This window comes from Phyllosticta citribraziliensis (assembly GCF_038025025.1).
Source record: "Phyllosticta citribraziliensis strain CPC 17464 chromosome Unknown J3D65scaffold_1, whole genome shotgun sequence".
In the NCBI taxonomy this organism is placed as follows: domain Eukaryota; kingdom Fungi; phylum Ascomycota; class Dothideomycetes; order Botryosphaeriales; family Phyllostictaceae; genus Phyllosticta; species Phyllosticta citribraziliensis.
The window spans coordinates 422,124-449,256 of record NW_027117338.1 but is presented as its reverse complement, the minus strand read 5'-3'; the positions used below and the strand labels follow the sequence as shown (position 1 = coordinate 449,256).

Here is a 27,133-nt window from a genome sequence, read left to right as displayed (position 1 = left end):
GTCATCGCCGCTGTTGGACGCCGACGACGACGCGGACGCGTAGAGATAGCTGTCGCCGGCGTGCCAGGGACGGAGGAGATCGTTGTCGGAGCGACAGTGGGCGTGCGCTTGGCTGCTCCCAGGACTCTTGCTCCGGAAGCTGGCGCCTGGGAAATCCATGAGGCCAGACTCGAGGCAAGCTGGCGGCGCAGTGTCCGCGCGATACATTTCCGGCCGGGGGACGCGAAGGGTGTTGGACGGTGGCAATTCTGCGACAGGCGGGAGAAAGGGAAGAGCAGGGGAGGAGGGCGAAAAGTGCGAGTCGCTCCGAACAGTCTTGAAGAGAGACCTTGACGTCGACTTGGGAGAAAGAGACGCTAGTGGTGGCGGATCAGCGACAGTGGTGCCAGTGAGACTAGGCTGGAGTTGTCCACGCGTGCGGGCCCTTTTGGTGCGGTTGGAATGGTAGCTAAATGAAGGAGCCTGTGGAGACGGCATGGAAGTGGCCGTGTGCTGCGAGGTTTGAAGGTCGAAAGCTCTGAGATTGAACAGACGGCGCAGCAATGTCCAGGTGTACGGCAGGTTTGCGACCAAGAGCGACGTGCTGCTTTCTCGAGTATACCAAAAGGTCCAAGCCTGGCCGTAGGGATTCGTGAAGCTGTAGTACTTGTTGAGGATTGAAGCCAAAACAACAAAGATTCCCAGTCCAAAAATGACGCCCAGAACAAGCTTTCGATGAACGGGCAACTGGCTCCGGACAACCATCTGCAGCGCGAGGACCAGGAGGAAGACGTCCGAAGAAATGTTGAAGACGGCATTAGTGATGAGGTGATCGGTCGCGACATTGCATTGCGGATTCGGCGTGGGCACAGCCCAGTAATTGCGAAAAGGGCGGCACCAAACGAAGAGGTAAAAGATTTCCATGAAGACGAATCCGAGGGCGACGTAGGCGGCGAGAATCTTGACGACAAAGTTTTCTCTCAGCGCGATTCTGCAAACGCGTCAGTGTCCGTAAACTCAGATTTCACGCCGGTGCGTACGTTAGGACATACGTCAAGCGGTAGTACATGATGAGAAGACAAGCCTTGACTGCCCAGACCGTCGCGCATTGGCATTGCTCCACGACCAGGACAAGCTTGCTCCCAAATACCCGCGAGCTGATTTCGGAGGAGGGCAAGGCACGATAATCGTAGCCGGAAGGGAAGAGGTTGGTCTCGGTCGTGGCCACAATGTTGATGGTGACGACAAGAGTCGTGTAGGTGCACAGAGCGGCGAACATGAGCCAATCGTCGACCTGGAGCCTCTTGACATCGCCACGGAACAGGAGGGTTCGAGAGACGAAGCGGGCAATGGCGACGACCATGACGCACGAGTACCATATCCAGGACTCTGCGCGGAGACAGAGGCCCATGGTGGGCTCGGGCACGGTGCGGGGGGGGGGGGGGGAGCTCGATTGGATGCTCCAGCAACGAGGACCCGGCGGGGTTAATGAGTGAGTGCTACGAGTAACTGGCGTGGGATTGACTCTCAGGACTCGATAAGAATGTCATGGTAGCATCGACAAGATAATTGACGATGGATGGAGCCGGCGGGAGCGCAGCGAGCCAACTCGGAGACCGGGCGAGGTGGAGAGAGGATAAAAAGTCGGCGTGCAAGGAGGAAAGACCGAAGAGCAGGGTAGCTGAGAAGCAAAACCAAAGAAGCTTTTTCCTCGTGGGTACGAAGATGAAAAACTCAACAAGCCAAGACCGGGAAGCAGCGCCACACGGCGCGACGGAGAGGGGAGGACGAGGACGAGGACGCGGACGAGCAGAGAAGCAATTCTGGAGCGGCGAGTTATAAAAGGAAAGATGGGCGCATGGAGGGGTTGGATATGTATGGGGTCGCAGGCGGAGCGCCTTGAGAAAGAGGCCGCCTTCGCAACGGGCAATAGGACGAGGACGAGGACGAGGACGACAGGAGGGAGACCAAGGGAGAAGAAGAGGATCGAGTGGCTGGCGGCAAAGGGCCCGACGATAAGGGAGGGCAACGATGAAGCTTGTGCTTGTGCTTGTGCTTGTCCCGTTGCGGCGGCGTCTGCTTGCTGGTGTCAGCGAGGTGAGCTGAGGTTGTCAACACCCAACCACCAGGGCTGAGTGGACTGGACAACGCCAGACCCAAGCCGGGTTGCTCTTCTCTCTTGTTCCTCTCCTTTGGCGCCCTTGCCTCTGGTTGGACTGAGGCCCAGACTGTGCATGGCCGACTCAGGCCCCCGACATTTCGTGACATTTTGCTGAGCCACAGACGGAGGGAGACCTGACATGACAGCCGCCGTCCATCCGCCTCGCCGCCTCGATACGATTCGATTCGACGTCCATGAGCTGGCCTCCGTGTCTGCAGAGAGAGACCCACCGAACGTCCCTGTCCACGTCCTCGCGAGCCGCCAATCCACGTGCCCCACCATGGGGTACAACGTTGCGACTGCTGCATGGCTCGTTCCTGTGCCCGCATTCCTTGCCTGTTGTGCGCCCGCCCAGCTCCAGAGTGCCTTGCGCCGCCGTGCTGTGCTCCAAAAACACCACAAACACCATGACACCACGGCTCAATTAGGACATTTTGCATGCTATCCAGTTCCCACGTCCGCCTGCCCGTGCTCGCTCGCTTGCCTTTTCCCATTTCGATCCCGCCCACGCGCGACCCTCACCACTCCCTCCCTCTACCGTCTCCCACGTCCCTGGCAACCCGTTCCTGTCAATCGTGACCCGAAGGAATGGGAGCACGCCCGCCGACGTACGCAATATGCAGGGCGTCTCGGGAATGATGCAGGGGTGGTGTGAAAAAAGCAAAAGCAAAGTCAAAAAAAGGTCTCTTCTGCTCCCAACGACCGGGTAAACGCCTTGTATGCGCCCTCGGACAATCAATCCCCAACCGTGTGCTGTCCCTCGTAGCCTGCGCAGACAAAATGAAAATGGTGCCGCCGCGTTGCCTGTGTCGTCCCGCTTTTGCCCGACTCAGTGCTTCTCGTCGCCCTTGGCCTTCTCAATGTACTCCTGGTCGGCCGGCTCGTAGTTGTTGCGGAAGAACCTGTTGGCGTTTTCGTCTTTGGCGATCCACATGGTGAGCTTGAGCAGTTCCTCGCGCAGCCGGTTGACCGACTGAGGGTCCATGTTGGTCTGTGCAATCAGATCGGGTAATGAAACTGCCCACTGTCAGCCTTGTCGCAGCTCGATGAGTAATTGTGCTTGGACAAGACGCTTACCCAGCAGGCGCAGGAGATGCTCCGGCCCGTAGATCTGTTCCAGGCTGCGGCCCGTATATCCCGGAGAGTTTGGAGATTCCATCTTCTTGTGCACTTCCAAGTACTGGTCACGCTCAAAGCGGTACAGCAGGATGCGGCCCAGAGCCTTTCTAAAGTACTCCTTGATGCCCTGCATCACCTCTTGCAGAATGTCCCAGTCGGCGCTGCCGGGAATGCGCTTGGTCCTCTCTTGAGTTTCGTACTGGGAGAGGACCGTCGAGACAGAACACAAGCTAGGAACTTTGGTGAGATGGAGGTTCTTGGTGATTTGCTCCCAGTCATCAACGAGCACAGACTTGAGCTTGTCGGGCATTGGGATGCGGACAGCCGGTCTGGTGCGGAATTGCTCCTCCTGTGCATCATGTTAGCCAGAGCTCAATGTCAATCTCAACAAGCAAAAACAGTCAAGAAACGGCAGATAAGCAACGCAGGTGCAAGAAAGCAGTACTGTGTGGGGAGTCCGAGGCTTCGTGTTCCAGTTCTGGAGGACTCTCGTGTGGGCTTCCTCAGCAGTCGTGGTCGTTTTGGCTCTTTTCACTCCTTTGGGGGGTCCGGAAGGCACCTCGGGCTCCTCAGACTCTTCAAATCTAACACGCTTGCCCTTGCCGGTCATCTTCTTCTTGGCAGGTTTTTTCCTGGGCGGCTGCTTGCGCGGAGGCTCGACTTGGATGGCAGTGTCCCTTGCCCAATTTTCAAGGACCTTGGCGTACGGCTGCGTAGGATGTGCGCAGGCGAGCTTCAGCCCCTTTGGCGGTCGAGGTCCGTTTTGCGAAAGTCCCTCAAGCGTCCGTTCCGAGGTGGTCGACTTGTCAGAACCCAGGACCTCTGGAGCGGGATTCTTGCAATCGGACACTTTGACACGAGTCTCCAAGCTGGCGGCATCGTGAAGGCCCAGAGACTTGACCTTTGCTCCAGTCTCTGTCGTGGCTTTTGTTTTGGCTCGCGTGGAAACCATGATGGGTGGAAGAGTTTGGAAGGCGAAGTGACGGACAAGAACGACGCAGTGAATTTGTGTAGAGGGTGAAGGGATGTTGAAGGTTTGAGAGGTGTAGAGGAGTAATTGACGAGAGAGATGGAGGCAGAGCCCCAAGAGCAACAAAACAACAACGCAGACGACAGAGTGAAGTGAAAGCAAGTGAAGAGTATAAATCACGTGCAAGGAGAATGGGAAAGCCTCATACCTTTTCAATCTCAAAGTCGCGTCCCCTCTTACGGCCAGCCAGGCTGGTCGAGCCAGCGGGCGTCTCGCGACCCTCGCTGCCGCGCATGGAGCTCATGTCCGTCACCTTCTTCTTGTGCGCAGAAGACGCGCCCTTAGCCGCAGTGCTGCTGCGCCGAATGGCCTCCATCTCCTTGCGCAGACTTGCTGCCAGCTCGCGATTCTCGTCCGTCAGTTTGCGCAACCGGTCCTGCGGGACCCAGTCGTCCCATCTATCAAGTGAGCCCCGTCAGTTGTTGGCACGCTCGCGCTTGCGCAGATGGGTGCAATCAATGAAAATTCTTTTCCCGAGCGAAATGACTTGCGCCCGGCGAAGTGGACGGCGGACGCTCTTGCGATGGCGCGAGAGGTGAATGATGATGGGATCATGACAAAGTGCTGCGCACTCGCCAACGACAGAAGTGAACCAAGGGTGGCTTGAGGGAGAGGGCGCATCAACTCACGTGGCTTTCCAGCCCTTGTAGTGGACCTTGTACTGATATGCCGACTTTTTGTCGCTCGGGTCTACCTGCTTGACGTCCAGGACCTTTGCTTCATACAGGAGTTCGTGATGGAAGCACAAGGCCTTCTCGTCCTTTTGAAAGTAGGGTTGGGACGAAGGCGCCATGGCTGGCGGCACGGCAGAGGTTGTGATGAATGGTTATGCAAGCGAGGGTAGGATGGAAGTGGCCACCATGCAACAGACTTCTTTCTGGGGCGTGGGTGGGTGTTTAGGACCAGGCGTCTTCACGTCAGGTGGTGCCGAACCGAACGGGCTGGGGAAGGTGAGGTGGGTGGTGAGTTTGATGGCGTCTTAGCTTCGCTCGTTGTCTGTCCGTCCCGGCGCGTCGTCCTCTCCTCGCTTGTGCCAACCCAACGCGTCTCCCGGACCACCAAACAACATCCAATCTCTGCCTCCTCCTTTCCACCATCGCCGTCGATCCGCTGCTCCCGGACCCGCTCTACCTTAGCAATGCCGCACACCGAAACCTCCATCCTCTCCGACCTTCTCCTGCGACCCGCTCCTCTGACCAACGTCATCACACTCCAGCAATTCATCGACCTCTTCCCGCGCTCGCAAGCCTCCAATCCTGCCATCCCGCGGCTTTATCGCGAGCTGCAGCACCAACGCGCCACCGACATTGATGATGTGAAGCGCTCCATTGCCGGCGAGGCTAAGCGCGGCGAGCAGCAGGCGCGCCAGGTGGCCAAGCGTCGAAGAAAGGAGGAGAGGGGAGAATTGGAAGAGGCGGGGCTCACGCCAGACGAGCGCTTGGACGTCCAAATGGACGAGGACCTGTACGGACCTCTCGATGCAGCGTTTACGCGCCGACATGGGAAGAGAACCATTGAGGACCTCCTACAAGACATGAAGGAAGCTGAAGACGACTTGAACACGGAGATTGGCGAGATTGAAGAAGAAGCACAGGCGATACTTGGCGATGTCAAGAAGACGGTCGATGATCTGAGCGATCTCCGCTATGGAAAATTCCCCAAGCCTGCCGCTGGAGAGGAGCTCGGTCAAGCAACCGTCGAGACACTCAAGCAGCTGCAGGCGGTATGCGCTCAGGCTGGTGACGGCTGAATTGCTGTCCTTTGCACGTCCATGGCCCCAAAATTCTTCGGCAATATTGCAACCCACGAAACGGAGCTACAAACAGCCAAGGCCAGAAGCCAGAAGCCAATGTGTTTTCACGGAATTTCTGTCCTCGAAACTTCAACAGCAGCAGTCCGTGCCCATCCAAACTAGCAAGCTGCTACAAATTCTGATTGTGAGAAGAGAAGCGTGGCTACGCCTGTAGCAAGCAAAACGCCTAGCATATGCATCGCCATGACAAAAAGGACAACTGCTCCACCAATGTCTCCCCCCATAACACGCATCATTACCAACTCCTCAGTTCATCTTCTTCCTCCTGCTACTTGTCGTCCGTTTGAGTGTAGTCTTACTCGGGACAGTAAAGAGGGCCAATAAAAGGCCAAGAATTCTGATGACGATAGAAATCAAATGGATCACGACCCTCGCGGCGTAATCCTTGGTGCTGAACTCGGGGGAGTTGCCTCTGATCGTCTTGGTTTCGACGCGCTCCCATGGCACATCACCGCCAAAGTGGTCGCAGGCAATGTTGATGCCAGAAAGGAAACCGTCTTCGTGGAAACCGTATCGAGTCCATGCTCCCGCGTAGAAGACGCCCCTTGTGCCTTGGATTTTGTGGAGCTGTCCCTGGTAGTAAACTGCATTGGCAGTGTAGAGAGGGTGGGTGTACGGAATGTTGGCTACGATGTTGTCAGAATGAGAGAAGAGATTTGTGTTCAAGATCGGGTTTACCTTGAGTCAATTCTTGTTTTGGTGGATGTGGCGGGTTCATGGTCACCAGTACGTGGCCATACTTGGAAACGGGAATGTGCTGCAAAATGTTCATGTTGTAAGTCAACGAAACGAGACCGAGTGCACCCGAAGGTGAGCTTTTGGGGCCCTTCGGGTTGGAGGTCGTCAAATAATTCCACGCAGACCATGTTGCGCGATTGCGGGGCATGAGCTGAATTTTTGTCAGCGTCGATACTTGTAAGACTCGCAAAGCAAACTCACAGAAACATCTGAATGAAGATATGCTCTGTTCAGCGACGTGTGAAAGGCACCCAATATCTTGAGCTCTTCGGCAGAGGCTGATGGGGCAATGATCTCCCAGGCTTGGTCTCCGTGGCATGCCAGCAACACTTGGTCAAAGACTTGCTCTCTGCCTCTGGCAAATCGGAGCGCGACCTTGCCGTCGGGAGTGTTCCTGAGGCTTCTTACTCCGCTAGAGAGGTGCACGCGTTCGGATGGAAAATCTTTCATTACAGCGTCGATGTAGTTTCTGGATCCTCCCTTGACGGTAAGCCAGGCAGGGCGCTCGGTGATGGTGTTGAGCAAGTGGTGATTCCACAGAAACCGAACCAAGGTGACGGCCGGAAAGTCGAGGGCACACTTGTCAGCGCCTGTGCTCCAAACACAGGCAGTCATGGGGATGAGGTAGTTGTCCCTGAATGCTGCAGAATAGCCCTCGCGATCGAGATATCGGCCAATGCTTAGATTCAAGCTCACGCTGGACTCGTCCTTGAGGAGGTCTAGTGCGAATTGGTTGAAGCGTATTATGTCGAAAATCATGCGCCAATGGGATGGCCGGAAGATGTTGGAGCGCTGTGCAAAGACGGCATTGAGAGAAGTGCCTGCCCATTCGAATTTGCCTTGGTCTCTGGAGATGCCAAAGGTCATTTCCGTCTTGTTTGTTTCCACATTGAGGTGCTTCAAGAAAGATTGAAAGTTTGCTGTTGCAACAGGATCAATACCCCAGCCATATGCCAAAGTGTGGGGTTACTGACGGTACGTTGCAGTGTTTAGGACAATGAAGCCGGTGTCGACAGGGACGGTTTCGTCGCCATGCTTGAAGTCGAGGGTATTAGTGTGGCCGCCCAGGCGGTCACTGGATTCGAAGAGGTGGACATCATGGTCGGTGTCGCGCAGGGCATACAAGGCGCCAATGCCCGTGACGCCGCTGCCAACGATGGCGATCGATTTGGTCATGGCGTGGGAGAGGATGTACGGTACGGTGCGGATTCACAGGACGAGCAATGACATCATCAACTCAGAGAGACGTCTGGGGCGGGGATTGTGGAATGGCGCGGAGAGCAGACGGGCGGGAACTGGAGCGAGCGAGAGGGTGAAGCGAGATTGACAAGAAGCAGACAGGCAGAGCTATGTAGGAGCAGCAGGAAGGAATTCGGTTGCGTCTTTGATTAGCGTCGTCGAGAGAGCAGCCACAACCATCGATACGTGCCAAGCCAGCCTCCACACGGTTTAGCCCGTGCTTCCTCCTCCGCCCGCGGCGAGACCACCTGGCGCTCACTGACCACCCTCGTCCTTGACCACAACCTAACCACGACCTGACGGCCCCTTCTGGTCCGTCCCTCTACCCCTCCCACTCCCCAGTCCGACTCTTGCGCTCCTCGTCGCTCGCGACACGCCCTCCATACGCCGCTGAAACCCCCAAGGCACCAGTTCGCCCACGCGCACCCTCTGTTGTTGCCGCTCTCGACCCGCCCGTCTACCGTCCAACTGCACATCTCTCCATCAAAGACATCATGTCCGACATTCTCGACTCCGAGGCCGGATCCGAGCGCTTTGGCAGCTATGAAGCTGAGCTCAAGCTCGTCCAGGCCGACCTGACGCAAAAGCTCGATCAGATCCCGGAGTTGGCCGGCGAGCCCCGAAAAGCCGCAATACGCCAGGCTGAAAGAGCGCTGGAAGAGGCCAAGGAGCTGGTAATTTTGCCCAAATTGCAAGAGGCGGCGCAAAACGGTACACGGCGTGACTAACCTGTGCTCTCAGCTCGACCAAATGCGCATCGAAAAACCCAACATTCCTGCCCCGGCCAAGAACAAAGTCAACCAGCGCTTCCGCAATCTGCAACACGACATTGACGAACTCGGCCGCAAGCTCAAGTCCCTCTCCTCCGACAAGCGCGCTCTCTTTGGCAACCGCTACAAAGACGACCCCGCGCACGATGACCAGCTGGAACAAAGGCAGCAGTTGCTCACGGGTACTGACCGGCTGGAGCGCAGTAGTGGACGTCTGCGCGAGTCGCAGCGCATTGCCCTGGAGACTGAGGATATCGGCCGAAACACTTTGAGTGACCTGGCTGCGCAGAGAGAGACTATCGAACATACGAGAGGCAACCTTCTCGAGAGCGAAAGCTACACGGACAGGAGCATCAAAACTTTGCGGGGGATGGCTCGTAGGTAGAGTCTCCCCTTATCCTCTAAACGCGGCACATGTCGAACAGTGACACTGACAAGCTTTCAGGATGGCTACGAATCGGATAATCACCATCGCCATCATCACGGTTCTTGTAATTCTAATCATTGCGGTCATTGTCAGCAAGTTCAGGTAATCTCGTCAGGGGCCTCGAGGTTGCAGGAGAAGGCGTTTGGGAGGGTTTTCATAGAGACATTGGTCTCTCGGCAGCGGAGTTGGGAAGAAATCATCGCGTCACCTTCGTTTGCAACAAGTTTATACCCGTATACCCTTCGAATCGTTCCTTTTACTGCATGGGGCAACATTTTTGAGAGCCATCCGTCGGCTCGGAAGACTTGGACCCTGGCCTTGTTGGCTTTGCGTCGCTTTTCGCAAGCGGTGTTCCAAAGCCTTGGCGACACGACATGACCAACTCGCCCGGCTAAGCCAAATTTCGTATCGGAGTTGGCAAGTTCAGGCAAAAAGAACAAGGAAACGAGGAGGCTGCCGGTTCAGAGACAGAGTCTGTAAGAAGCGGAGCTCATTGGCAAACATCTTGATGGTGGGTCTTCTCCAGCAACAACCTGCGTAAGTTTTGTAAATTCTTGGTTGAGTACAGTGCAACCAGTGTTTAAATGCGAGTTATTTCTAGTCTCGTCTGAAATCAAAAGTCGTGGCACATGGAGCAATATGCTGGGTTGCTCGTGGTCTGTCTTTTCGGTAGACTTGAGTCCCTCTTAGGTTTCTGGATGCGTAGAAGGTGAGGCACTTCGATTGTGTCGCTTGAACGCTCTTAGATAGTAGTTGTTCTGGCTCAAGGCAGAATGAGTGCATCTGACCCCAGACTGGATGCCAACCCATCGTGGCTAGCGCACATAGGCGGCACCATGCCGACTAACCGAGCACCGATGTCGCAACCCAAGCTGCTTCTTTGGTCTTTATCAGTCCAACGACGATCCTGCCCCTCCCACTCATCACCACTGCAGGCCCGCACTGACGCTGTGTCGGGCTGAAAGTTCAACCGCAGAAATGCTACTGCAACACTGCTTCAACGAACCGTACCGACTTGCACGCACAAAAGTTGAGACACCTCGAGGGTGAACAATTGCGAGACGGCGGTCAAGAGCTGGGAATTATGAGCCATGAAGACATGATGGAGCCGAGAGCCGGGACGAGGGCGGCAAACAGCGTCGAGGTAGACGACGTGCGGCGTCAAGAGTCACCAAAGCCGGACGAGAAAGAGGAAGAGGAAGATTGTCACCACGCGTCCAACAAGCATGCTGCGCGATCAACAACGATGACCCTACCGACCACCAATTCTCCCCCACAGACAGCATCTCCGGACGCATCCCCCTCGACACGTGCACCCAGTCAACACCAAACCCACTTACTACCCCAACCGCTGCACAAACTCTTCAAGCTCCTCCTGTCCCAATGGCTCATGTTCGGACTCGGCCTCGTGTGCCTCCTCGCCTACCTGTTCCCGCACGTCGCCGCGCACGGCGGCATCATCCGCTCCGAATACAGCATCCTGTACGGCGCCGTAGCCATCATCTTCGTCATCTCCGGGCTGAGCCTGTCGCCGCGGGCGCTGCTCGTCCACGCGCTGAACTGGCGGCTGCACCTGCTGGTGCAGGGCTTCTGCTTCGTGCTGTGCCCGGTCAGCGTGTACGTGCTGGTGCGCATCATCGACGCGGGCGATGGCGCCGCGGGCAACATCGACCGCGCCGTGCTCGTCGGCTGGCTGCTCACGGCTTGCATCCCGACGACCATTGCGTCCAACGTCGTCATGACGCGCGCGGCCGGCGGCGACGAGGCGGCGGCCCTCGTCGAGGTGCTGCTGGGGAATGTGTTTGGGCCTGTCATTAGCCCTGCCTGGACGGTGGCGTTGATTCCGCAGAATGACCGCTTTGCGGCGTGGGGCGGCGATGCGGGCGATCTGACGGGCATGTATAGGAGTGTGTTTCGCCTGTTGGGTTTGAGTGTGTATTTACCGCTGGCTGTTGGGCAGTGCGTGCGGTGGGCGTGGCCGGAGCGGACGGCGTGGTGCGTGGCGAGGCTGTATCTGGGGAAAGTCGGGACGGTCTGTCTGCTGCTGTTGATCTGGTACGTACACTCTTCCTTTCACACTACCACGGTGGGATTCACAGTATCCCCAGTCATGGAGCCCTAGAAAATGGCGATGCTCAAGTCTGTCCACTGACTGTGTACACTACCACAGGTCATCCTTCTCCTCCTGCTTCGCAACATCAGCCCTCCAATCCCTCTCCACACCAACAATCATCCTCGTCGTCTTCCTCAACATCGCCCTCTACCTCACCTGGACCCTCCTCTGCCTGCTCTTCGCGCGCCTTCCCCCCTCCATCCCCCGCCTCACCCACAACATCATCCGCGGCTTCAGCAAGCGCGAAACCGTCGCCATCTGCTTCTGCGGCCCCGCAAAGACGGCCGCCCTCGGCATCCCGCTGCTCTACGCCATGTGGGATGGCCTGGACGCGCAGACCAAGGCCAAGATGAGCATTCCGGTTATTTTGTACACGACGGAGCAGGTGTTTTGTGCGCATTTTTTGGTAGCGGCGTTTAAGAGGTGGATTGCGAGGGATGGCAAGCAGAGGAGCGTTGGTGAAGAGGAGGATGAGGAGGAGGGGGATGGGCCGCCGCAGGGCCATGCGTCGGAAATGATGCAGGCGCGTCGGTCGTTGGCCGAGTGTTGAGAGCGGTCTTTGAGAGGAGCCAAGTCACACCTCGCACCAAGAGACGGGGAAGCGTCAGAGGCTTCGTGCTCCAATCGCTCAATGAGATGTGCACAATTTGGATGTCAACCTCTTCTCATGGCCACCGCTCTCGCACCACCGACGCACTCAGGCTTTACCTGTGCCGGTGAAATCGTTGTACGAAGGACTGTTCCAGCGGGTGGATTCGAGAAACTCCTTGGGATACCGATCATGCCTCATGATAGACAGGCTCTGCAGCCCCTTCGTGGTCGAAGAGAAGATGGCGTCCACGCTGGACATGGAATCAGCAACTAAAAGACCCGGAGCAAAGACGGAGGAGCGATGGAGGTGCCGACGTTGAAGCTCTTGAACACGCCCCGCCCCGTCTGCGCTTTTCCTTGCTATCATCTTTAATATCGATCCAGACATGCCACATCATGTATCACGAAGCGAAGCGAAGCCTTGAACACAGGCGAAATCAGGCCCTCAACCCGACGTGTCCTCCACCGCTGCCTTGTCTCTCTTCCGCTACAGTCCAAGGCTTTCTCTTTCTCTGCATGCACACGACCGCTTCGCTTTCCATCTAAACAACCTCTACAACTCCGCGGCATGCGCGTTTAATCACCTTTCTCCTACCTTTGCCCCTCTCCTCCCCTCGATCCTTAGCCAACCTAACTCACCCCTCAGCCCCTCAGCCCCGCCATCGCTCGCCGTCGCTTGTCACCAACACACCCACATATAGCACATACCCCTCTTTGTGTACGTACATACGTAAGCCAGTGCACAAAGCCTTGTCCAGACTTTTGCTTACCTGCGTTTGCTAACGCTGCGCCGCACGTCTAGATGCGTATGCGTCTGCGCCGCTTCGGCTCGGTTCTGCTCGCTTGTTGACTGCATGCATGCGTATGCGGGTGGGCAGGCGTCCGGGGGTCAGGGGTTGAGGGTGGGTGGATGGGTGGGGATCGGATGTATATGTGAGGAAGGGGATGGGTAGGTGGGTAGCGAGATGAAGGGGCCGCCAGGGGTGAAAAGGAAAAAGAATTGTACGGAGGGTATGTATGTAAGTTGGCCATGAGTTCGGTTCATTCAGTCTTATTTCTGGGAGACATGTCTTTGGGATGGGATGGGATGGGATGGGATGGCAATGGCATGCCGTTCAATGAAGACATTGCTTGGCTGATGGTCGTCGCTGTGAGCCAGCCTGATGCGAGACTTTTCCATAAACAATTGAAATGGGGAAGGGGAAGGGAGATGGATGGCAATTGGCAAAGAAGCATGGAGAAGAAAGATGATGATGGCAACTGCTTGGGCTCCTCCCGTTCGTTCTCTCTTCATCTTTCTTCCTTCCTTGTTGGCCGGCAGTCAAGCTGCAAAGCTGGATTGGCAAGTGAGTAGTCCCAAGCCAGGCGGCGCGCTGAATCTTCACGTTGCTGACGAGCAAACGAGACATTGTCGATAGCCTTCCTACCGCTTTTCTCGTCCGTACACTACTACGACTGCGAGAGCGAGCGCGGTTCGACAATGACAGGCAGCGCGCAGTCCAATGGCAAACACCAACACGAGTACGTGCAGAGGGTTTGCCGCATGTAGAGAAAAACAAGGAATACAAAGAACAACAACACAAGACATCAGAATACGAAAGCTCAAAAGAAGATTTGTAGAGAAGCTCGGCTCAACCCACACACGTACCAAACCACCATCATCACACTCCACAACCGACCGACATATGTTCTGTATGTACAACCTGCCTGCGGCATCAGTATGTACAGTCATCAATAATCCAACCCGCCCACTCACCACTTACCACTCACCACGCGCCTCAATCTCATAGGGCAGACCCGCGCGCCCACTACTCGCCCGCCCAACAAGTGGAGCCTCGGAAAGAGCACTCGCTGGACGCTAGTAGTCACTCGCTTTGCTCGCTGATCATTCGCTCCGCTCGCTCGCACGCGCCGCCCGCCGCACCGCGGGCACAGACAGACGTGCAACGGACCCCAGCGGCGACCACGCGAGCGAGCGAGCGAGATGGCTGACTCGCGCGCGGGTTGGGTCGGGTTACATAGAGTAGTGGTGATGTCGGTGTTGACCGATTGACCGACCGGTGAGGGATGCGCGATGCCAGTTTTTTCTGTCGATTTTTTCTCAGAGAGTTTTTTTTTTTTTTTTTTTTGCGCAGTGTTGAGTGGGTTGGATTGAGCGCCTGGGTGGGGATTATTGCACTGCCGGTGTGGAGTAGTTGCGCAGGTGTTTACGTCGATGCGATGGGGCAAGGCGGGCAAGATTCGAGAAAGAGAGAGAAGGAAGGGGAGAGCGGAGGAAGAGGGCGCGGCGCGTGTGCATGCTGCATGCATGCTACATGTATGTATGCTCTACGGTAGGTACCTACATATCCATATGTAAGTATGGATGGGGATATCTACCGAAAAAGAAGAAGAACGAAGGACGAAGGACGAAGGACGACGTGACGGGAGTATTCCGTCCGTAGTCCTTGACCACCACCACCATCGACACCCCATCCCATCCCATCTAATCAATCAATCAATCAATCGCCTCCCTCAATCGACCCCATCAATCGACAAACAAACCCCGAGCCTCCCTCCCCTCGCTCCTCTCTAAACGCCGAACCGCCTCGGGTAGATCCACGCGTCATCAAGGCAGCGATCGGCGGCGGCGGCCTGTAGAACTACGTCCACTCCTATCCCGGCCGGCCGGCCGATAGATCTGCTCGTCTCCGTACCTAGGGATGGACGGACGGGCGGACGGATGGATGGGTGGATGGCGAGGCCGGCGAACGGCGAATGGAACGGTGGCTAGCGGCCGGTGACGGGACGGGGACGGGGACGGGACACTGGGGCTGAGAGGGAGAGGGAGAGGGCAGGAGAATAGGAAGGCCGAGAGAGGGACGGGAGCGAGCACAGCCAGCTGCTGCGGTATGTTGTACTATGTACATGCAGTACAGTAGGTACAAGGTAGGCAGATGGACTGCACTGGACTGGACGCGCTGGTAGGGGCGACAGTCACATCAATTGGCTTCATTCTTTTTTCCTCCTCTTCTTCCTCGCCTTCTTCCTCCCATTTTCTCAAACTCCCCATGTTCCCACCTCGCCTTGCCCTTCCCACGGCGCGAGATAGATGTATGTATGTATGTGCAAACAAAAAGACGACAACAATAAGCAAAGAAAGTAAAAATAGTCCTCGCAGACCGCCAGCCAACAAAACCAGCCAACGCACCACCCAAAAAAAGCAAAACCGCACACCAGCCCACCCTAGCGCCACCACGAAATACATACCACGCACAAAAGCAGAAAAGAAGAACAAGAACAAAAAAACCCCTCTCCCCCGCAAAAAGCATAAAACGTCGGCCAGCAAGGTAGACAGACTGACTGACAACCCAACCAACCGACTACCCAACCAGCAACCAGCAACCAGCAACCGCCGCCCCCCAACTACTCCATGCACACCCGTCATTACGTCAAAAGCAAAACCCTGCGCCACAAAAAGAAAAAGAAAAAAAAAAAGGCAAAAACGAAGAATGGAAGAAAAGAGACACGCATGACGTGACGGCCCCGCGGAGCGACAGCAACAGCGGCAGCCGCAGGCGCCCGAACGGCGGGGAAAGAAAAGGGAAGGAAGGAAGGAAGGAAGGAAATATGATGGATGAATGGATGGATGCCCCGTGCGATGATGCTTATTCCCTCGTGTGGATGTATGTATGTATGAATGTGTGTATGCGGATGGACGGACGAACCGGACCGTAGACGGACTAAGACAGACAGCGAAGCGAAGCGAAGCGAAGCGAAGCGGCGAAAAAAAAAAAAAAAAAAGAAAAGAAAAAAAAAGCCGGAGATGGAGAGGTAGGTAGGTAGGTAGGTATGTGAGTATGTAGGTAGCTCGCGAGGCAATTGTAGACAACGGGGAATCGAAGTCGAAAAAGGGAGATGAGGTCGAAATGGTAGAAACAGATATATGGCAAAAACCAAATGAAGAATGTATGAGAAAGGTGAGAAAAGTGCGTTTGTAGTAGAAAGGTTGTTGGATTCCGCGTTCCCTCTGTTCCCCGCGCTCGCTCGCTGCTGCGTAAATGGTATCTTCTGAAAAGCCGACAAAAACCCCTGACTGACGCGCGTGTCCGCGTGTCTTCGCTATACTATACTATACACGTTTGTTTGTTTGTCTCGAAAAGATGATGGAGAGAGAGACGTCCGTTTCGCCTCGCAAGTCCCGTCCGTGGTCTGTCTCCTTATGGCCGTATGATGTCCTGCTGTGGAGTGCGCAATGGATAGAGCGCCCCGAGTGCAGCAGTACGGCCAGCATCCGTCGCCAAAATCCAAAGGCGGGGCGGGCGGATGCAACCACCAGAGATTCGCTCGGACAGTCCTCATAGGTATGTAGATGTGGAAAGCCTGACCCCAAGTCGTCCTGGCACATTATCCAAGTGGCGTGTTCCAAGGGAAACCCAATCAGTGTGGACCGCGATGCCAGCCGTGAATCGAACGAGGCGTCGTCTTGATTACCGGAACCAGTTTGCAAATCTGCGGCGCTGTTCACCAGCAGCTCCAATCGCCTCGAGGCATGTAGACCTGTCATAGAGCTCCTATCATCAATGTCAGCGGCTGTCACGAAAACTCGGTCGAGGGCATCTTACGTCGTCGTCCTTGCATATCCGCAGGTCCAGGACAAGGCTCTTAATGTCGTCGTTCCGCGCAATGTTTGGGTACGGAACGCCCTGGGCTCGCTGTATGCCGACAATGACTTCTCCCATGATGGCAAACTTTTTCCAATTGATCCGTTCCCTGCCTTCGATGCCTCCGGGTGGCGCTTCCTTTTCTTGCTGTCCTGTCCGATTCAACACTGCCTGAAGCTTTGCAGCCGACTCTGCCTCGGCCTTTGCGGCACCGCCCTCTGCATTCGCCGCCTTGGCCATGGCGACTTGTGGGTTGGCAGAGGGCCGTCTGCTGGGGTCTGCCACAAAGGTTGCGTTGCCCTCTGCAGCAGACACCAAGTCTCGTCGGTGAAGCGGGAGATAGGGAATCTTCTCCCCTGACGAGTTTTCCCACGCAAGACGGTACGCAAAGTGGCTCTTTTGCGTACTCATCAAAATCTCCAGCTTCATAAAGTCCTTGGCAATTTGAGGCTGGATGAGCTCTCTCGTCGCCGCCAGCCGGTGGATTGCGGTGCCATTCAAGCCAGCCAGAACGGCGCCGAGAGAGTTGTAGTTGTTGAGCTCGCGCAATTTGCGCGCGACCTTCATGAACTTTTCCAGCATCATGGCGCGGTGCTTTGGCTTGTCGCGAAGGAGGATAAAGTTGGTCACCCAGTACGCAAGGTGATTGAAGTGTTCAATCATGCGGTCCACGTTGTCGAGGTTCTTGCACTTTTTCTTTTCTGCGGCGTTGAGACTGACGTGCCGCACCAAATCACGTGGCCGGATGGAGGAGAACATGATCCAGTCGATTCGCGTCAATTCGCGGGCAATGCCCTCTTCGGGCTCGCCCATGAGCAGGTGCCATTGCGTCTTGGTCAGCTGTGCGCGAGGGATGGGTACGAGCAGCTTGGCCTGCCGCCGTGCAGCATCGATCGTGTTGAGCATGGTTCCCGCCGAACTCGTCGAGGTTGCGGATCCGGAGCGTTCGAAATGACTCGAGCTTGCATCCTTTTGACTGAGCGAATCCCCTGTCACGCTGATGGACAAGTCGGTGGTGCTCTTGGAGAGCGAGTCGTCCTCGGACTCTTCGGCCACAATGACATGGTTGACTGACAGGCTCCTCCCCTGATCCGCACGCTCCCGGTTCTTGTCGTTGCACGCCCAGTCGGTGTCGTCATCCTCGTGAGCAACCTCCAGGTCGGATAAAATCTCCTTCGATGCGACGGCAAATATTCGATTGTGCGAGAGGCGGTTGACAAACTGCGTCATCTTACGCTTGGTAAGGGGATGTGCAAAGTCTCCAGGATAATTGCTGAGCCATTGGTCCATGATGGAAAGATGGCGAAGCTGCGAGGTCGTGCGGATCATCTTGGGGTGTTTTTCGTGCTCGAGTGCGTCGAAGCGCTTGATGATGGCGTCGAGGAGCTGGCTGGGGGCGGCGAACTTGCGGTAGAGGGCGAGGAAGATGGCGATGAATTTGGTGTCTTGCTTGGATTGCGGCTGGGCGACCAGACGGTCGACGAGCTGGTCAAAGGTGTATCCATTCTCGTCGGAGGGCATGACGGAGACGATGCTGGGTTCGTAGTCGGAGTCGTTGGCTTCTGAACCAAACGAGTCGTAGGCGGTAGGTTCTTCGAGGTCGGCAAATGCGTTGTAGGCACGGGGGGCGGTTTTGACTTGAACCTCTGCATCATTGTCCGACTGGAGCTTTAGACGCGAACCCGAAAACTCTGAGCTGGCGCGTTCATGTTTTCTGTTCCAGCCGGGGCGGGGGGAGATGGGTCGAAGAGCGGACGAATTGGAAGCGGCGCGGCGGCGGAGAGCAGCATTTGCTTTGGACGAGTCTGCAGGCAGTCAGGACAAAATGAATCTGATCTGGGCGAGCGTGAAACACGTCGCACGCATGAAACAGCAGCAGGTGCTGTGCAACAGCAAACGCGCTAGCCGGACCGAGCACCCACCCATGCGCGCGACAGGGGGGGGTCTCATAGGGGCACAGCAGAGACAAGCAACGGCAGCATTGAAAGAAGGAACACACTCACCCTGTCGTGATGCTAAAATGGCCCGCAGCATGACCGAAAGGCAGAGCCTCTGACTCTCGGGGGAGCCATCTGAGCTTCGAAACGCGGGAAGCTCTCCCACCAATGTCTTGGCCCGCTGCTCCACCACGGCCGGATCCACCTGGCGATGCGCGGGGTGGTGGTCGCACTTGCACCCGACAAGCACGCAGGGCAGCGCCGTCTTGTGCACGACGTCTGTCGAGCCAAAATCAGCCATTGTCAATCGTCGCACAGGGCGAATACGCACTCAGCATTCCCGGCACCTGCGCCAGGCTTTCCTGGTTCATTACGTCGTACAGCATGAGGGCGCCGTCTATCCGGGGCATCGGGGCGTCTTGGACCTTGTCGGGCCAGCTGATGCGGTCGTCGTCCTCGAGGTCCAAGTCGTTGAAGGCTATCTCGACGAGGCGCACGGTGTGGATGGCGCCGTCAATGGACAGCTTGCGTGTTTCGATGCGCTCACACGGGCGGCCGACGATGCCGAATGCGCGGCCCATGAACTGCGACTTGCCCACGCCATGGTCGCCAATGACGCCGATGTTTATGTCCTGGAGGTCGGCGGTCTGCAGAGCAGTCAGTCAGCGGGGAGGGGGGCGCGCAGGTGCGGCGAGGGGGAGGTGTCGAGTACGCGCCTGGGAAGGAGGGGAGCGAGGCCCGTTGGCGTGGGGGCCGTCCATTGGCGACTGTCTGTCGTTGGAGGTATAATGGGGTGACTCGTGATATCGTTGGAAAAAAGGGTCCTTGGCTATGTCGTCCTGGGGGGTTTCGTCGTCGCCGGAAAGGTACCGGGAGTAATCTAGGTAGGCTTGAAAATCATGGCCGTTTACGCCAGGCGGGCTGTCGAGGGAGGAGTGGGCGAGGGGGGCGGACAGCGTTCTGGCCCCGAGGCGCGGTCTCGAAGGGGGCTGAGCGGGGGTGGTGATGGGATGGGAGGAGGAGGGCGATTCGGAGGTCGAAGGGGTGATTGTGGTAGAGGCGGCGTGCTTGTGCGACGACTTGGGTGGGTTGGAGGTGGTTTCGCTGTCGGGCTGGTTGATTTGGGTTTGGGCTAAGGCTTGGGGCGGCGTGTGGAGGGCCTTGTCCCTGTCCTTGCGGGACAAGCCACCTGCGCTCCAGGGCATATGCAGACGGCGTGACGAGGAGGACGACGAGGTCGAGGTCGAGGGCTTGCGCGTGTTTGTATTTGTCGTGGCGACGCTGTCGAACGACGACGACGACGAGCGCCCCTGGTGCTGGTGGTGGCGCGTGGGAGGCGAGGCGACGCCCGAGCCAGTTTTGGCATTGGCATTGGCAGTCGAAGGCCGCCGCTTCTGGCCGGTCGAGGTAGCAAGATTATCGGTCAGCGTTATTCGCATCATGGTGATGGAGTTGAGGTTGCAAGCAGGCTCAACACCACGGGCGAGAGGAGCATTATTTGACGATCTACTTGCAGCCCTTTTCCCATGGCGTGGCATGCGGACGTGAGCCGGGCTGCGACGCAACGGAAGCATCCATCCATCACGGCCCCGGAGTCGGCGACGGCGACGGCGACAGCGACGGAGACAGCGACGGCCAGGCCATGCCCGGCACGACGACGAGCAACATGGGCCAACCGACCGAGCTCCCCACTGCAAGGAAAGACAGGCTAGCCTGGACAGGGCACTTCGCCTGCTACTGTCCAGCACCATGTTGTTTCTCATGCCAGCCCTGCATCCCTACGACGTGGGAGCCTGGCCATGGGGCTTCCGTCCCGCCTGCCGCTCCAGCTTGACATCAACACGTCAACCGAAGCGACAATTTTCACCCAGAGACGATCTCAATGATGTCGGGACGAAGTCGGCCAGTGTAGTCATGGCCACAGAACAAGCTCGCCCGACCCGCAATCGGTGACGCAGACTCATGGCCGTCACCGGTGTGGCTTTTTGCAGCGAGGGCTCCGAGGAGGGAGGGCATTTAGCCGCGCGCCCTCGGGTTGCGTGCTCTCAAACATGCTTAAAACGCAGCGGAGCCCTCTCCCTGTTGATGTCGAAAAGGCTGCCCCCAGATTTTCCACCTCAGTCAAGCCGCGACTGCGACCTGCGACCTGCGACCCTAACCCCACCCCCAGCAGCAGATCACCCCTCGCGTTTGCACTGCCTGGCGTTTGCTGCATGAAAGATATGCTCGCTTGTCTGCACCTCAGCTTGCAAACACCCATGAAATGAAGCCCATCCATCCTTGAATCGTCCATCTCGTCCATCTCCCGAGCACATCATCTCCAACATGGCCTGGCTGTCAGATGCCCCTCCCCGCCTCCCCCTCTCATCCGTCACCTGCATGTCACACCTGCCTACCTTACCGTACAGCTCGTCCCTCGTCTCTCCACACGCCGTACGGCGCAGAAGTTTCCCAGTTTCACACGTCTCGTCTCTCAAACTCAGTCACCACCGTCCCAACCACCCTCCGCCCGCCTGCCTGCCTGCTTGCCTGCCTGCCTGCCGTCCATCTCTCTGCAGCCGAGAGCCAAGACCCAAGCACCGCACCAAACCCTCCATCCACCCCACCCCACCGATCCGACAAGGAACCCAACAGGGGAGGGGAGGGAGGGGGGCAGATCCATCCAGATCCCGCGACCCCTGTCCCCTTGTCATCGTCGTCGGTGCCGGCCTGCACCTACCCACCCACCCGCCCAACCCAAAAACCATCAAGCCAACAAGAAAAGAAGAAGAAAATCATAATTCCAAACTTGACTCCACCCATTATTTATTTTGATGCTTACCGCCACGCGATGCTGCCTGTGCGAGTCGGGTGCCGCGCTGACTCGTCTCACCTGACCCACCCAACCAACCAACATCTTTTGTCAATTATCTTTGGTGCGTTCCCTACCGACCGCCCGCCCGCCCGCCCGCCAACGCTAACGCCAACGGTCCGAGCGGTCCGCGCGGAGTCTGTGTGCGCGGTGCGGGATGCAGGCAGGCAGGCAGGCAGGCAGGCGGACAGATGCCGTTGGTTGGTCAGGCGTCGATGCTGGCTTGGTGCCAAATGGATGGCATGGCATAGAGCAGAGCAGAGCAGAGCAGAGCGTAGAAAGTGAGTGGATGGATTGGAAGCATTCGTGCGCGGTGATGGGGAGGTCAGTCGCGGGAGCATTCGAGCTACCGCCTTTCTACATACCGTACTCTTCTCACGATGGCGAGTTTCAAACCCCGGCGCGAGGACCTGATTGCCGGCGTGCCCGAGAGCAAGCAGAGCTCCCAAGGACTTATGTGGTTAGGTCATGTCACCAACGCTACTTCGTTTGGGTCTTGACCAAGTTGAGGAGGGCATCGTGCAGAGGAGCCTGCCTAGAAGAGAAAGATTGCAGCCGAAGAATGTTGCGTCAGCAGCCAAGTCATGTACGGCCTACACTGCAAAACAGATCAGGCGAACAATCCAGCAACGTCGAGTTAAGTTGGGTTGAGCCTCTCATCAATCGAAGCTAGGCCACTTCTGCACAGGAAAGACAGAATGGTAAGAACTCTTCATTGAGCAAGGCATGTATTTTTGAGGACTTGTAAAATAACTTTCTTCGCACCCCCTCCGGCTCCAACCAAACAACTCAATCCAGCCAATTCGCCAACTTTTGTCGGACTGTCGCTAGATGTCGTCCAACCACCATCCACCCGACAGCTGCATCCACAGCTGCTTCTTCAAAGAATAACCCTCGTTTCCCCGTTCATCGACCTTGCTTTTTTTTTTCGCGACCTCTTTTTGTCGATTTTGACTGAACCTCGACAGCCGACTGCCACCTCGTTCAACTTCTTCCACCCCGACCTCAACTGGACCTCGAATGAATCTCGACTGGACTTCGAAGGGAACTCGAATGGACTTCGGACTTCAACTCAGTTTTGACTCAACTTCCTTCAACGTCGAAAACGTTGTCCAGCACGCAAAAACACCAAAACAACTTTCCTCACCGCATCCAAACTTTCCCTCAATGTTTTTCGACCTCAACCACCGCTTCAAGATGCTTTCGACCTCTGCTTGTTGGCGTTCTCATAAACCGACTTGCACAAGACGCCTTCGCTTTCGAGGAAGCAAGCGTCCGCCCTGAGCTCCGTCACGGCCTTCTCGCTCCACATCCTCTGCCTCAAGAGCTGCTGGAGTCCGCCCGCGCCACAGTGCATCAGCTCTTGGTGGCAGGAATCGCAGAGCTTTAGCGAGCAGCCCGGCCGGGAGCGGCAACATTCGACGGACGCCGGCGCGACGCAGATGCTGCACCACTTGTCGCTGGGCGCGGGCTTGCCGTTGCAGAGGCGGTCGAACATGGCCGTCATGGCAATCTCTCTCTCTGCGCTGCTCATCTTCAGCGGCCACACGCTGTGGAACTCCTCGTTCTTGTGGACCGCAATGCCGTCGCAGCCCGTGATCTGGAAGCGCTCTCGCACGCAGTCTGCGCACATGGAAGCCGCCTCGACACCTTCGCTGCGGTGGCCGCCCTCGAGCTCCGTGTACCCGCACTGGTTCGACCACGCGATGACCTCGGGCTTCCTCCAGCCGATGCCGTAGAGGCCGTACGACACCGAGTCGCACCATTTGCAGCCTGATCCTTGGAGGTTGAACCGGACCGGATGAGCAAAGGCCGTGAGGAGCTTGGACACGCAGCCCTTGTTGCCGTGGACGTCCTCCATCTCCATCTTGGGCTCGTCCGCAGAGGCGGAAATGGGCTCGTTCGAGGGCACGTACTCGACCCTCTTGACGTGCAGTGTCGAGTGCGGGTTGATCATCTTGACGGCTCCGGTCTGGCGCGGCTTCTTCGCGCAGCTGAATCGCATGGCACTCTCTTCCATCTTCATGACCTGCTCCTTGGTCATGAATTTGGCGTAGTACGCCGCTGGCCCTGTTGCTGCTACTTCCGTCGCCCTTTGCTTGCCTTTGCCATTCGGGTCCCTGGAAGGACCTGCGACGGCTTGCGTCGGCGCTTTGCAGCTCTTTGGCGAGGGGCCTCGCTCTGGCTGCTTGATGTCCACCATCATGGCTACGAAGGGCATCGATGGCTTTTGGTCGCGTTTGAGAGGCTCGGCCTTGTCTGGAACTTGAGTCGCGTCCTCAGCATTGGACACCACCTTGGCCACCGGGACGACGCTCTCAACCGTAACATGGGACGGAGTAGTCTTGGCCTTTGGGGCGACGCTCTCGACTGCAGCATTGGACGGAGCAGTCTTGACCTCTGGGGCGATGCTCTCGATTTCAGCATGGGATGGGGCAGTCTTGGGCACCGGAACAATCCTCTCAAAGGTGCAATCAATGCCGGCGACCTCGCAAGAAACGCAGGGTGGCTCATCTTCTTTGCTCCGCAACGAGCAATATTTCTTTCGTCTCCTACAATCAGTGCAGGAGATGTAAGCCCTGTACGCGTGGTAGCGGACACCAGGCGGCGGCGAGTACGTGGCGCGGACGCGAATGGCGTCCTTGTGTGGGCCGGCAATGCAGCGCTCTCCCGAGGCAGCACACTGGCGGCAAGGTGCAACATGGTCGTCTTGAACCTCCTCTCCTTCCTCGACAGCGTACGAGCATTCGAGCTCTTGGTCCTGGCATGGCTCGCACTCTTGCTTCCTTTCCGGAGGCGCGACGAGCTCGCACGGAATATGTCCGCCAGCATCCTTGTAGTGTTCCGAGCACTGCACACAAGGCCAGACGGCGCCAGGCTTGCGCAGATCACAGACTTCTCCGACTTCACGGCAGCGGACGCAGCCTCGAGCAGCAGGGTGGTTGCGCAGGTCGTCTTGTTCGCCGGTAGGGTCGGTGATCACTGGAAGACTGTGGTCGTCCCAAAAGGGCGTGCCGTAATGAACCAGGCGCCTTCTGGGTCTCATGCATCGCTTCGTCGGGCTATCGTCATCATGGTTTGCAGGAGGAGCGATGACGTGGCTGTCGTGGAAAAAGGAGTCGTGCTCTTCCGGCCAGTTGTCCGGGTACCTCGAAAGCAGCTCCTTTCCTGCGGCGGACTGCAGCTGGAGCGTCACAACCCAGTCGGCACCCAGCTGCCTTGCCTTGGACGGCGAGAGCTGGCGAGCGCTTCTCAGCCGCTTCGTTGGGCTCTCCTCGCCATCCTCTCTTTGTCTCTTGGGCTTGGAGCGCCTGTCCGGAGTCCTGGGTGGTCGCTTTTCGGAGGGATCGTAGTCACCGGACTCGTCCCAGTCGATGATGTTGGTCATGATGGGCCTGACCTGACGGGCTGCAAGCCGCAGCTCGTACGAGTGGGCAGCTTCGTCCTCTTCGCTGCCATCTTCTTGACTACCTTCTTCGTACTGGATGTTGCAAGGCTCGGCGTCCATGTTTTGCTCTCCACCGTCGCCCTGGTAGTTGCCATCAGAAGGATCATCGTTGTCCTCGGACAAATAGTCGTCTTCCATTTCCATGTCCGAGTCGAGAGCTTGCGCATCGTCCTCGTTGGCCTCTGCATCCGGAGTTTCGTCGTGGCCGGGTGAAATAGGGTGGTCTCCATCATCTGTTACAAGCGTCAGATCAAAGTCTCGGGTGAAGAATTGCAAAAGCAAAAGAAGTGGGGCGCAAACTCACCTCCCTCTGGAGCCTGGGCATCGGGCTTTGAATAGAGATTCGCAAGGTCGACGAGGAAATTGGGCTTTTCCGGACCCAGAGTCAGATCATGATCGTGCACCTGGAAGCCTTCAATGGCAGCACGGGTGCTGATGCCGCCTTCTCCAAACAAGGAAGAGGGCTGCGGCAGTGCGGCAGTATCCATTGCTTCGGTGTTGTATGCGATGTCGCCAGGAATTTCTTTGAAAAAGTTGTCTACCGAGCGGCGAAAGTGGTCAGTGTCATGGTGGTCGCGCCTGGAAGCCTCCTGGTCGCTTGCCGGACCACCTGCATCCATGTGATGCGGACCAGAATGTGAAGTGTTCCGGGTGAGGAGCGCATTTTCGGCCGACATTCCTCTGAGGTCGCCCGACTTGTCCGACTCGGCGAGAGTATCATGCGACGTCGACGTGATCTGGGGGTGAAGAGGTCAAGTCAGCAACTTCGAACTTTGGCACCTCATCTGCATCCACACGTACCTGGACGTTTCGAATGCCTTCCTCAACCTTTGCCGCGGCCTGCTCGCTATCCGATTGAATCGCCTCTCGATACACCAGGTCACCGTAGAGCTTCTCAGGACTGTACACGATGACCGTTCCGTCGAAGCTCGGCGAAGGGGGTGAAGCCCTCTGTTCGGCTTGCATCTGCATTATGGCTGCTATAGACGATTGATCAAGCTGGCCTTCGGAGTCAGATGTGGCCTTCATTGCGCACAGATGTCAGTCAGTCAGTCATTCGAGCCAGCCAGTCGGATCGTCTCGACACGCATCGTCATGCAAGAAGAGCGTCATCGTCTGTCATAGAGGATGAGTTGAACTTACCATGTGCTCAACCACCGAGTCGTCCGGCTTGACAATCTTGTAGCCGGCGTCAGTCTCTTCTAAGGTGGTGGTCTTGATGGCATCGCCACAGCCATTGCCGATGCTGTTGCTGGTGGTCGGCGTGGTAGACGTGTCTACTTCCATGGAGTCCTGCGTACGTGAGAGGAGAGTCAGCTAGTGGATGCGAAGGTTTGTGTATGTCTCTGAGGATGAGACCAGACGAGAGGGCGAGAGTACGTGACACCACTGCTCGTGGTGTTGCATAATCGGATGGGGCGAGCGAGAATCTCAGTCAACCTGCACCCTGGAAGCTTGCTCACCTCGTTGATAAAGTGCCGGACATCCCTCTCTCGGAGGGAGTGAGTTGCAGCACCAGCAACATGAGCAGTAGAAGAAGAAGAAGAAGCCAACGCGCATGCGTTGCCAAAATCACCACCATCCGGCGCAGAAGCATCCGGCATAGCGGTGTCAGCATCAGTAGCACCGTCAGTGATGTGATCAAGCTCCATGCGGTCAGGGGGATCCATGCTGAAGCCGAGTAGCAGGTAGGGGCTGTTGATCAGGACAAGGTGCGGTGGTGGGGAAGAAGAGACGTGGTGTGGAGGAGGAACTTCAGGAAAGGCGTTTATTTTTTGCTGTATGTGGGTGTGGGAAACCTGGTGGGAAGGGGTTGCGCGTGCTGCCTGCCTGTTATTGCCGGGCGGTGGGGGTGGGGAAGTGGTGTGGCTTAACAGCGATCGCGGCTGGGTGTGCAAGGCAGCGAGGCATTGAGGTGGCTTTTGAGAAGTTCGGCGCAGATGCCTTCAAGGAGCAGTGAAGCATCATGATTTACCCACTTCTCTAGCTTGATTGATGTCTCAGATGGTGAATGTGCACATCAAGACAAATAAGAAGCGTATGGCAAGGATACAGACGAAGAGCTGCTTTGCAAAGAGCAAGACAAGTAGAAAGCGAGAGGTGCTCGTGCTTACCAGCCGGATAGTCAAATGGACCATCAAGAGGGACCGATCCGTGAAGAGGTAATTCAGCGAGTTTCAGGACTCATCACCTTGATTGTCGGTGCTTGACGACTGACAGAATCTAGCGCACAAAGCAAATTTCGAAACGAGCTGCAGCAAAAGTTCAGCGACG

At 56.9% G+C, this 27,133-nt stretch overlaps 11 protein-coding genes across 11 annotated transcripts; 3 read left to right on the top strand and 8 right to left on the bottom strand.

The window, feature by feature from the left end:
• Window positions 1-402: 402 nt before the first annotated feature.
• Window positions 403-1,390, bottom strand: J3D65DRAFT_532906 (uncharacterized protein; the record flags this gene model as incomplete). Its single annotated transcript, XM_066796686.1, has 2 exons — window positions 403-970; window positions 1,020-1,390. Coding segments are annotated over 2 exons (939 nt in total), but the record flags the coding sequence as incomplete, so codon positions are not given.
• Window positions 1,391-1,603: 213 nt separating this feature from the next.
• J3D65DRAFT_7363 (uncharacterized protein) lies at window positions 1,604-2,747 on the bottom strand. Its single transcript, XM_066804134.1, has one exon. It carries the CDS (start codon window positions 2,632-2,634, stop codon window positions 1,816-1,818), a length of 819 nt encoding a protein of 272 aa, XP_066659361.1. The 5' UTR covers window positions 2,635-2,747; the 3' UTR covers window positions 1,604-1,815.
• On the bottom strand, window positions 2,640-5,273 carry J3D65DRAFT_608612 (MRG-domain-containing protein). The gene is made up of 4 exons (XM_066798598.1): window positions 4,919-5,273; window positions 4,438-4,687; window positions 3,218-3,608; window positions 2,640-3,157 (listed from the first exon to the last, which is right to left on the bottom strand). The coding sequence occupies exons 1-4, from the start codon at window positions 5,080-5,082 to the stop codon at window positions 2,970-2,972; spliced, it is 993 nt and encodes a 330-aa protein (XP_066659360.1). The 5' UTR covers window positions 5,083-5,273; the 3' UTR covers window positions 2,640-2,969.
• An 11-nt stretch (window positions 5,274-5,284) lies between these two features.
• J3D65DRAFT_7127 (Cnl2/NKP2 family protein-domain-containing protein) lies at window positions 5,285-6,249 on the top strand. Its single transcript, XM_066804108.1, has one exon. It carries the CDS (start codon window positions 5,428-5,430, stop codon window positions 6,037-6,039), a length of 612 nt encoding a protein of 203 aa, XP_066659359.1. The 5' UTR covers window positions 5,285-5,427; the 3' UTR covers window positions 6,040-6,249.
• J3D65DRAFT_608609 (amine oxidase-like protein) lies at window positions 5,909-8,239 on the bottom strand. Its single transcript, XM_066798597.1, has 4 exons — window positions 7,815-8,239; window positions 7,042-7,760; window positions 6,781-6,991; window positions 5,909-6,728 (listed from the first exon to the last, which is right to left on the bottom strand). Exons 1-4 carry the CDS (start codon window positions 8,014-8,016, stop codon window positions 6,349-6,351), a joined length of 1,512 nt encoding a protein of 503 aa, XP_066659358.1. The 5' UTR covers window positions 8,017-8,239; the 3' UTR covers window positions 5,909-6,348.
• Window positions 8,240-8,281: 42 nt separating this feature from the next.
• Window positions 8,282-9,868, top strand: J3D65DRAFT_608607 (t-SNARE). The gene is made up of 3 exons (XM_066798596.1): window positions 8,282-8,753; window positions 8,821-9,230; window positions 9,295-9,868. Exons 1-3 carry the CDS (start codon window positions 8,574-8,576, stop codon window positions 9,380-9,382), a joined length of 678 nt encoding a protein of 225 aa, XP_066659357.1. The 5' UTR covers window positions 8,282-8,573; the 3' UTR covers window positions 9,383-9,868.
• A 654-nt stretch (window positions 9,869-10,522) lies between these two features.
• On the top strand, window positions 10,523-11,939 carry J3D65DRAFT_544988 (putative sodium bile acid cotransporter; the record flags this gene model as incomplete). The annotated part of the gene is made up of 2 exons (XM_066796744.1): window positions 10,523-11,331; window positions 11,447-11,939. 2 exons carry the CDS (start codon window positions 10,523-10,525, stop codon window positions 11,937-11,939), a joined length of 1,302 nt encoding a protein of 433 aa, XP_066659356.1.
• A 1,727-nt stretch (window positions 11,940-13,666) lies between these two features.
• On the bottom strand, window positions 13,667-14,603 carry J3D65DRAFT_7036 (uncharacterized protein). Its single transcript, XM_066804096.1, has one exon. The coding sequence runs from the start codon at window positions 14,288-14,290 to the stop codon at window positions 13,733-13,735; it is 558 nt and encodes a 185-aa protein (XP_066659355.1). The 5' UTR covers window positions 14,291-14,603; the 3' UTR covers window positions 13,667-13,732.
• Window positions 14,604-15,972: 1,369 nt separating this feature from the next.
• On the bottom strand, window positions 15,973-19,353 carry J3D65DRAFT_7076 (ras guanine nucleotide exchange factor domain-containing protein). The gene is made up of 4 exons (XM_066804100.1): window positions 18,892-19,353; window positions 18,627-18,839; window positions 16,585-18,428; window positions 15,973-16,533 (listed from the first exon to the last, which is right to left on the bottom strand). The coding sequence occupies exons 1-4, from the start codon at window positions 19,139-19,141 to the stop codon at window positions 16,450-16,452; spliced, it is 2,391 nt and encodes a 796-aa protein (XP_066659354.1). The 5' UTR covers window positions 19,142-19,353; the 3' UTR covers window positions 15,973-16,449.
• J3D65DRAFT_7082 (uncharacterized protein) lies at window positions 19,043-20,555 on the bottom strand. Its single transcript, XM_066804101.1, has one exon. The coding sequence runs from the start codon at window positions 20,321-20,323 to the stop codon at window positions 19,223-19,225; it is 1,101 nt and encodes a 366-aa protein (XP_066659353.1). The 5' UTR covers window positions 20,324-20,555; the 3' UTR covers window positions 19,043-19,222.
• A 1,594-nt stretch (window positions 20,556-22,149) lies between these two features.
• J3D65DRAFT_6906 (uncharacterized protein) lies at window positions 22,150-25,289 on the bottom strand. The gene is made up of 2 exons (XM_066803908.1): window positions 23,552-25,289; window positions 22,150-22,978 (listed from the first exon to the last, which is right to left on the bottom strand). The coding sequence occupies exons 1-2, from the start codon at window positions 25,001-25,003 to the stop codon at window positions 22,604-22,606; spliced, it is 1,827 nt and encodes a 608-aa protein (XP_066659352.1). The 5' UTR covers window positions 25,004-25,289; the 3' UTR covers window positions 22,150-22,603.
• Window positions 25,290-27,133: the final 1,844 nt, after the last annotated feature.

Excerpts from the sequence above, each read along its gene's own strand:
- J3D65DRAFT_608609 (XM_066798597.1), bottom strand. The coding sequence starts at position 8,016 with ATGACCAAATCGATCGCCATCGTTGGCAGCGGCGTCACGGGCATTGGC. Across the intron at positions 7,761-7,814 it reads CCTAAACACTGCAACGTACC|CAAACTTTCAATCTTTCTTG; the intron begins GTCAGTAACCCC and ends CTGTTGCAACAG. Across the intron at positions 6,992-7,041 it reads ATCTTCATTCAGATGTTTCT|CTCATGCCCCGCAATCGCGC; the intron begins GTGAGTTTGCTT and ends ACAAAAATTCAG.
- J3D65DRAFT_7076 (XM_066804100.1), bottom strand. The coding sequence starts at position 19,141 with ATGGGCCGCGCATTCGGCATCGTCGGCCGCCCGTGTGAGCGCATCGAA. Across the intron at positions 18,429-18,626 it reads CATTTTAGCATCACGACAGG|ACTCGTCCAAAGCAAATGCT; the intron begins GTGAGTGTGTTC and ends GACTGCCTGCAG. Across the intron at positions 16,534-16,584 it reads GGATATGCAAGGACGACGAC|GAGCTCTATGACAGGTCTAC; the intron begins GTAAGATGCCCT and ends CATTGATGATAG.
- J3D65DRAFT_7363 (XM_066804134.1), bottom strand. The coding sequence starts at position 2,634 with ATGGGAAAAGGCAAGCGAGCGAGCACGGGCAGGCGGACGTGGGAACTG.
- J3D65DRAFT_608607 (XM_066798596.1), top strand. The coding sequence starts at position 8,574 with ATGTCCGACATTCTCGACTCCGAGGCCGGATCCGAGCGCTTTGGCAGC. Across the intron at positions 8,754-8,820 it reads TGGAAGAGGCCAAGGAGCTG|CTCGACCAAATGCGCATCGA; the intron begins GTAATTTTGCCC and ends CTGTGCTCTCAG. Across the intron at positions 9,231-9,294 it reads TTGCGGGGGATGGCTCGTAG|GATGGCTACGAATCGGATAA; the intron begins GTAGAGTCTCCC and ends ACAAGCTTTCAG.
- J3D65DRAFT_6906 (XM_066803908.1), bottom strand. The coding sequence starts at position 25,003 with ATGGAAATGGAAGACGACTATTTGTCCGAGGACAACGATGATCCTTCT. Across the intron at positions 22,979-23,551 it reads GCTGCAAAGCGCCGACGCAA|AACGAGGAGTTCCACAGCGT; the intron begins GCCGTCGCAGGT and ends GCGGTCCACAAG.
- J3D65DRAFT_7127 (XM_066804108.1), top strand. The coding sequence starts at position 5,428 with ATGCCGCACACCGAAACCTCCATCCTCTCCGACCTTCTCCTGCGACCC.
- J3D65DRAFT_7036 (XM_066804096.1), bottom strand. The coding sequence starts at position 14,290 with ATGCATGCAGCATGCACACGCGCCGCGCCCTCTTCCTCCGCTCTCCCC.
- J3D65DRAFT_608612 (XM_066798598.1), bottom strand. The coding sequence starts at position 5,082 with ATGGCGCCTTCGTCCCAACCCTACTTTCAAAAGGACGAGAAGGCCTTG. Across the intron at positions 4,688-4,918 it reads TACAAGGGCTGGAAAGCCAC|ATGGGACGACTGGGTCCCGC; the intron begins GTGAGTTGATGC and ends CTCACTTGATAG. Across the intron at positions 3,609-4,437 it reads GCGACTTTGAGATTGAAAAG|GAGGAGCAATTCCGCACCAG; the intron begins GTATGAGGCTTT and ends CATGATGCACAG.
- J3D65DRAFT_7082 (XM_066804101.1), bottom strand. The coding sequence starts at position 20,323 with ATGAGAAACAACATGGTGCTGGACAGTAGCAGGCGAAGTGCCCTGTCC.